At 54.3% G+C, this 7,812-nt stretch overlaps 1 protein-coding gene across 1 annotated transcript in view; it reads right to left on the reverse strand.

The window, feature by feature from the left end:
• Positions 1 to 1,693: 1,693 nt before the first annotated feature.
• LOC127006693 (uncharacterized) overlaps positions 1,694 to 7,812 on the reverse strand; it is a 12,722-nt gene continuing 6,603 nt past the window's right edge. Inside the window, exon 2 of the mRNA XM_050876897.1 lies at positions 1,694 to 5,991. Coding sequence (XP_050732854.1) covers positions 2,400 to 5,969 — 3,570 coding nt within the window. The 5' untranslated portion in view covers positions 5,970 to 5,991 and the 3' untranslated portion in view covers positions 1,694 to 2,399. The remainder of the gene's footprint in view (positions 5,992 to 7,812) is intronic.

Genomic DNA, 7,812 nt, shown 5'->3' on the forward strand with positions numbered 1-7,812 from the left:
TCATATTTTTATTTTCATGTTCACACAATTTTTCAACTTTTTTTTTTTGGGTCTTTGTTCAATTCTCTCTTTCGACTATTCTTTTTTTCGATTGTCTTTTTGCTGCACATTTTGTTTTGCGATTTCATAATTTTTCTCTTGCATTTTTTTTTTTAGGCCCGTACATGTATAATTCTTTCCCCAATTCTGTTTCTCCCTCCCAAAATATTTCTTTCTTCATATATTTTTTTTTATCGTTTACTCATTCTCTTTCCCTCCTCTCTCTCTCGCTCTCGCTCTCTCAGTCGTTTATCGCTATTGCTGTTTTTTTGTCTGTTCATGTGTCAATTTGTATGAATGTGTATGTCTATCATTGTCTATGTCTGTCTGTCTACCTGTCTTTTTTTCTGTCTGCCTGTCTGTCACTCATGCACACGAAAACAAACACAAGGAAACACAAACAAACACAAACACTAAAAAAATACTCTGGCCAGGAAATGAACAAACACAAGCAAAAATAAAAGTTCAAACGCACAGGAACTGACGCGGCCCCCCCCTCCCTCCCTCCACACACACACACACACACACACACACACACACACACACACACACACAATCAGGGTTCAGGATCGGCTGGAAGGAAGTCATCTCCATTAACAGGAATCGCGATAATTCTCTCCTTTCACACCTGAGAAAGGCGCCCAGGTGTGTCCCGTGTGTGTGTGTGTGTGTGTGTGTGTGTGTGTGTGTGTGTGTGTGTGTGTGTGTTATCTAGTGTCTATCAGTGTTTTTTCCTTTGCCTTCTTTTTTTGTATCTCCTTCCTCATTTCTTTTTTTGTTTCTTTTATCTCCTCACTATTTCTCCTTTCTCCCTCGTTCTCTATATTAGCCTTTCTGTTGTTTATTTCATGTCTTTTTTTTTTCATGTCCTCGCTTTTTCTCCTTTCTCTCTCGTTCTTTATATCAACTTTCCCTTTTGTTCCTTCGTTTGGTTCTGTTATTTTTTTGTATGCCATTATCTGTGTCTGTCTGTGCCCTCTCTGCCGTTTGTCTGTCAGGGTTTATCGTTATCTGTAGACCTCTCTGTGTCTGTCTACATGCCCGTTCCCTGCCTGCCAATCTCTGTGTGTCTGTTTGTTAATCTGTTTGGTTTTCTGTTTAGCTTCTGTGTGCCTATAGGTTTGAGTATTGGGGTCTGTTTTCTCTCTCTCTCTCTCTCTCTCTCTCTCTCTCTCTCTCTCTCTCTCTCTCTCTCTCTCTCTCTGTCTCACCCTCTCTCCCTATCTCTACATTTTTCCTCCACCTCTACCTCCCTCATAAATACTCACAATGGTGCAATAAATCCAAGCGCGGGTGAGAGAGAGAGAGAGAGAGAGAGAGAGAGAGAGTGTTAAAGAATGAGAATAATTAGTGATCAAGTGGAATGCAGGAGGAAATTTGAGGCGGAAGATGGGGTTATTATTATTATTATTATTATTATTATTATTATTATTATTATTATTATTATTATTATTATTATTATTATTATTATTATTATTATTATTATTATTATTATTATTATTATTATTATTATTATTATTATTATTATTATTATTATTATTATTATTATTATTTTTGCTACTACTACTACTACTACTACTACTACTACTACTACTACTACTGCTGCTACTACTACTTTTACTATTGTTTTGTGGCCGAAATACAAACACCTTCATGTCTAAACTATCAACATCTTTATTCTTAACTTTACATAGCATCATCACAGTAAAATTTGATTCGTGTACAAATATAGTTCATTCTCTGTTCGTTCTCCCGAGAGGAAAGGAGAATAATAGGAAAAAAAATCGCTTTGTCATGAATAAACACACCCGAGGAGGGACTAGAGGGGGTTTTATTTGTTCGTACGATTTATTTTGATCAACTCCAGTTTTCTGTGAGTGTGGCAACCCCGCGCTCCTTAGTTACTGGAGGCGGTGTTTTAGCTGGAGCGGGGACAGTTTTAGGAGAATGAGAGAGAGAGAGAGAGAGAGAGAGAGAGAGGTGGCTATACGTAACTATTACAACACTTTGCTCATCCTTCATTTCCTCTTGAGTTCATTCCGCGTCGTGCTCGCATTCGTCCACGTCAGGGAGAGAAAGTGTCTCTTAACGCTCCCTCGGCATGATTCACTCCGGCACGAAACAACGTTGCTTTACGAAACTGAGAACTAGACACTTTGGAAGGGTGAAGCAGGGCGGTGCGGCGGGCCTGAGGCGGGGGGGAGCAGACGGGAGATAAGGAAGAAGTGGAGGGCGCACGGAGGGAGCTAGTGTGTCGTCGGGGGAGGGTCGTGCATGGGTGTCAGCGGAAGTCACGTCGCCATATCAAAAAGGGTTCGTAGGTCACTGCGGCGCTCGTGACCTCGCCAGCCACAGGCCCCTTAGAGAAGGTCACTGTCTGAAAATGTGTCATGCGCCTCACTCAACGTATCACCAACTCGGCTCAGCCGCTCACCAGGATCGCTGGTGTGGCCCTCCTGCATCGCCCGTGGTCCCTGAGGAGTCTGATTGCCAACAGGATGGGCTCCGAGGCGCTGATGGCCGCCAGGGTGGAGCTCTGGGTGTCCACGGTCACCGTGCCGAGGGTCGCGTGGCCGAGGCTCAGGGGGACGTGTTTCGCCATGCTGTTCGTCACCAAAGTAAACGTCTTTGTGTTCCCGGTCACCAGGACAGTCCCTCTGGAACGGAGGGCCAGAATAACCGTTTTGTCCTGGGTCACCAAGGTAAACTTGCCCGGACTCACCACACTGAACCTCGCGGTGCCTAAGGTCACTACGAGCGGGTTTTTGTTGCTGACTGTCACCAGGACGAGCCTCCTGGTACTGGGCGGCGTCGTGATGGTCGCTGACGTGAGTTTGGCCGTGGTGGTGGTGCCGTGCAGGCTGTGCCCAGCGGTGCCGCCCCTCACCGCCGCGCTGAGGGTCGTCTACCTGAGAGTCGCGTCGTCCGGGCTCTGCTGGAAGGGCCTCTCGGCTGTTGTTGTCGCGAGGACACTCGGCGTCTGGACTGAAGCCCTCGGACGGGAAGAACACTGGGGGCGGGTGGAGGGGAGGGGGCGGGGAGGGCGTAGACGGCCAGGTGGACTGTGGAGCGGCAGGGACCTCGGTCTGAGTGGTACCGTCAACTCGGTGTGGCGGCGCTGCGTCGAGGGGGCGGGGTGTGGGGGCCCGGCCGGACCCGTCCCCGTCCGGTGCAGCGAGGGGCGGGGCCACCCTCAAGCCTGGCCCCTGGCCGGGGCCGCAGGTTCGCGGCTTTCGATTCTGTTGAGGTTGCTGTTGCTGCTGCTGCTGTTGTTGATGTTGTTGCTGCTGCTGCTGTTGTTGATGTTGTTGCTGCTGCTGCTGCCACACCGAGGGGCTGGGGTCAGTGAGGTTCCCTAGAGAGCGATGGTCATATCCCCGGTGATGCTCAGCGGCGGCCATGCGTGTGAAGCTTCCCGCGGCCCCCTGCGCTGACTGCTCCCTGTAAGCAGCTTTGCTGTGCTGGGGTCTGCTCCCGAGCGGTGTGTCGCCGGAGGTGCCGCCCAGCCTCGCGCCGGGTCCCGCTGAGGTGCAGTATCCTCGCGGGAGGCCTTTGGGTACCCATTGCGGGGCCGGTGACCATTTGGCTCCAGCCTGTGTCACGAGGTCTGGGTGGCTCCGCTGAGCCTCACCACGAGACTCCTGGGCTGGCCGAGCCTTCCTAACCTCCTGCAGTTCAGCGAAGGAACCCGCCAGGCTGCGGCTGGGGTAGTATTGGTGAGGGTGACGCAGGTTTAGGGGCGGCGGCGGGGGCGGCGGAGGCGTCTGTATGTAGGGTATTTGGTAGTAGATTCCGTCGCTGTCCTCGAACATCCTCAGGTCAAAGCTGTTGGCAGCACTGACGGAGGAGCAGGTGGTTGTGGTGTTCCTGGACCAGTCGTGCTCCCCTTGGGCCCCCGGGGAGGCTGGCTCCGTGGAGCTGTAGTCGGTGAGGCTGGCCAGCTCGCTCCTCGGGCGGTCGTCATCGCTGTCGCCGCCGTGTAGGTCAACACTCAGGCGGCCTTGTAATATTCGCTCTGACGGCCTCTCTGCGCTCTGTTTTGTCCGCGGGGAGGACTTGGGGCTGCTGTCGGGCGTCACCACCGGCACGTTGTAGTACAGGTGCTGGTCATAGGCATTGGGCTCCTCCGACGAGGACTGCTTCGAGGCCTTCTCCTGTGCCGCTCCCTTCTTTTCGTAGCTCTGCAGCGCCTCGTGGGGCGGCGCCGAGGGTGCCGTGTAGGGGTCCGGCGTTTTGTTCAGTCTTGGGAGGTCGTTGTTGTTGATCGTGATTGAGGATGGGCGTGAGGAGCAGCTGGAGGTCGGGGCGTCGCGGGCGCGGGCGTGACTCCACAGCAGGTGCGCGTCAGAGCCAGTTGACCTCAACAAAGCCTGTTTATAAGGCGACGAGCTGCAGGAAGGTGCCGTGGAGGAGGGGTAGGGCCGCACCTCCCGCGGCTGAACTACCTTGCAGGGGCTACTTTCTTCCTGCGTGGGGCGGCAGCTGCTGGGAGTGTCCGTACACTGGCGGCAGCAGCAGCACCAGCGGCACGTGTCCTCCCTTAGGTCCCGCCACGCCGCCGCCTCGCCTCGCCGTTTCCGGTGCGATCCCCTCAGGCTGGGGAGGGAGATGAGGGCCAGCATCACCCACGCCAGCACCTCCAGGCCGCTGCTGGCACTCTGGAAGCCCAACCAGTGCCATGGGCGAGGCGGCGGCAGGCGAGTGGTGATCAGGGAGCCGAGCAGCCCGTACAGATGGAGGCCCGCTAGCAGCACCTGGACCAACGTGGTGACGAGCGTGAGCCGCGCCGCGTACAGCAGCGAGGCACAGCTGTGCTGCATCACCCACTCGGGGGTGGGGCGCCCTACCGTCACCGTCAAAAGGCTGGGGGCGTTCTGTAGTGCCTGCATCACGCGACAGGTGCCCACGCAGCTCCCAAGACCCACTACGCCGCCCCACGCCGCTGTCGCTGTGCGGGAGGCTGCCCTCAGCGGCCCCGCATGCTTCGGAAACTGACTGGCCAGCACGTGAGTTGACGCGGCCACCAGGAAGTGGAAGACTGTGATGATAGTAAGAGTGATGGGGGCGTGGTTGGGGGGCGGGTGTGGGGGGCACCGCCAAGCCTGCACAAGGGCCATCACGACCACGGCGATGGCGGCGGTGAGGCAGGGCCAGCCCACGTCCTCCACCACCCCCGCCACGGCGTCGGGCAGCTTGTCCTCCGTGCCGTAAGGGTCGTGAAAGAGGTGGAGGCAGCGGGAGACAGCGGCAGCGAGCATCAGTAGGTGGAGGGCGAGGTGGTGGCCGAGGGGCAGGAAGCGGCCGGCGCCCCGCACCCCCGTCAGCAGCAGCACCGCCAGCAGCCCCACCACTGTGAACATGCTGGCCGAGCAGTACACGTGCACCGCCCACGCCACGCCCAGCGACCCGGCCCACGACTCCTCCGCCTCGGCGCCCTCCACCACCACGTCCCCGACCAGGTCCTCGTACAGGTCCGGGTAAACGTCATGTGGGCGGTTGTCGAGGGTCAGCAGGAGGTCATCGAGTTCAGGCCACGTGGAGGGCCGGGGCCGCGGTGACCCGGCGTGACCTTTGCCGCTGGCCGGGGAGGTGGGTGGGTGGGGGATGGTGGTGGTGGGGGTCGGGGTGGTGGTGGTTGTGGTGGTGGTGGTGGTGGGGGTGGTGGAGATGCCGTATGCCACACCCCGGAAAATGGCCGCCAGGGAATGCTCAATGTTGCTGCTGTGGTTCCGGTGGCTCCTGTGGGGGCGGGTTTCCTCCTGGGGCCAGCGGGAGAACACGCCGCGCCCCACCGACTCCCGCACACTGGCGCCGTGCATTCTGGGGTTGTTGATGAGGGGCGCCGCTCGCAGCCCGACCTGGGCGTGGGCAGGGCCGGGGACACAGAGGAGGGCGAGGGCACCGACGAGACACGCAGCCCACACACCCATGGCTGTCCTTCGGAGACGCAACCTGAGGGAGGAGAGTCACAGGAGTCAGAAGGAGGAGGAGGAGGAGGCTACCGTGTCTGGCATGTCAACAGGGGCGGCGCGACCCTCCCTAATGACGGCAGCAGTTAGCGCAGCCTCCCCTCCGGCCCCACTTCCTGCAGCGGCGGCGGCGGGGGAGACGACAACTCCCTTCACAACAGAGCTGAAAAATGTTAGGGCTGAGAGAGAGAGAGAGAGAGACCGGAGGGAGCATAGCATAGCAGAGGCAGGTGTGGGAGGCTGGAAAGCAATTTAGAGGTGTCTGAGGTGCCTTGCGTGACCACAACATTCGTCTTACATCCGCCCAAGTTATCCGTCTCCTCCTCCTCCTCCTTCAATTTGACCTGGTGGCTTTATCCCTTTCCTCGTCCAGCTCCTCTTTCACCTTATCAAATATCTTCTTTATCCTCACCTCTCTCTCTCTCTCTCTCTCTCTCTCTCTCTCTCTCTCTCTCTCTCTCCCCCCACCTTCGTAATCGTTTAAAGAGGCCATAAAAAGAGCAAGATATAAATCAGGGAGGAAGCAAGTGGCCGGGAAGGATGAAGAGTGTGAAAGATAAAAGAAAAAAAAACAAAAAGAAAACGCCATCAACACGGGAGGGTGAAAAATAATAAACGTGTTAATATTCTACACGGGGAAAGCGGCGGAATAGGATTTTTTTATAATCTTTTCCAATTTTTTTTCTATTTTGTTTGTATGTATTTTTGTTTTGTTTTTTGTTTTTACATTTCGCTTTTGCTATTTTGTTGGGTTTGATTGTCCGTTCAATGGCTGCTGCGTCTCTTTCTATGGTGTGAGTGTGTGTGTGTGTGTGTGTGTGTGTGTGTGCTTTGTGAATTCTGTGTAGCCTGTGTGTGTGTGTGTGTGTGTGTGTGTGTGTGTGTGTGTGTGTGTGTGTGTATGTGTGTGCTTTGTGAACTCTGTGTAGCCTGTGTGTGTGTGTGTGTGTGTGTGTGTGTGTGTGTGTGTGTGTGCCTTGTGATCTCTGTGTAGCCTGTGTGTGTGTGTGTGTGTGTGTGTGTGTGTGTGCCTTGTGAACTCTGTGTAGCCTGTGTGTGTGTGTGTGTGTGTGTGCGCGTGTGTTACAGATAGTTTGTGAGTTAGTTTACCTAGTTTGTGTGTGTGTGTGTGTGTGTGTGTGTGTGTGTGTGTGTGTGTGTGTTACAGATAGTTTGTGAGTTAGTTTACCTAGTTTGTGTGTATGTGTGTGTGTGTGTGTGTGTGTGTGTGTGTGTGTGTGTGTGTGTGTGTGTGTGTAATTCACCTCTTGGTCTCCTGCGGGTCTCTCTCGAGACAGCCAGCCGTTCCCCTACGGAAGAGCACAGAGCTCATAGTACCGATCTTTGGGTAGGACTGAGACCACTCACACACAACACACCGCGACAACGTCACAACTCCTTGCCTGACGTCGCGTGCCTACTCACTGCTAGGTGAACAGGGGCTACACGTGAAAGAAGATAAACCCAACTTATCTTCACCCGGCCGGGGAATCGAATCCCGGTCCTTCTGATTGTGAGCCAGACGCTCTACCCCTGAGCTACCGTGACCGTGTGTGTGTGTGTGTGTGTGTGTGTGTGTGTGTGTGTGTGTGTGTGTGTTCGTACGTAGCCCTGTCCTCCGCGCGTCTACCTTCAATTAAGTGGAGGGTATTATTTCTGTCCCTCTCCTCGCTCACCTTTGAGGCATTTGCATAACTCAACATTTTTAAAATCTGGATTCCTGCCGGATACATTTTTCTTTTTTGTGTCAGTGTCTGTCTGTCTGTCCGTTGCTCGGTTTCTGTGTATTTGCTTATTTTTTTGA

Source organism: Eriocheir sinensis, chromosome 33 (genome assembly GCF_024679095.1).
Source record: "Eriocheir sinensis breed Jianghai 21 chromosome 33, ASM2467909v1, whole genome shotgun sequence".
Taxonomy (NCBI): domain Eukaryota; kingdom Metazoa; phylum Arthropoda; class Malacostraca; order Decapoda; family Varunidae; genus Eriocheir; species Eriocheir sinensis.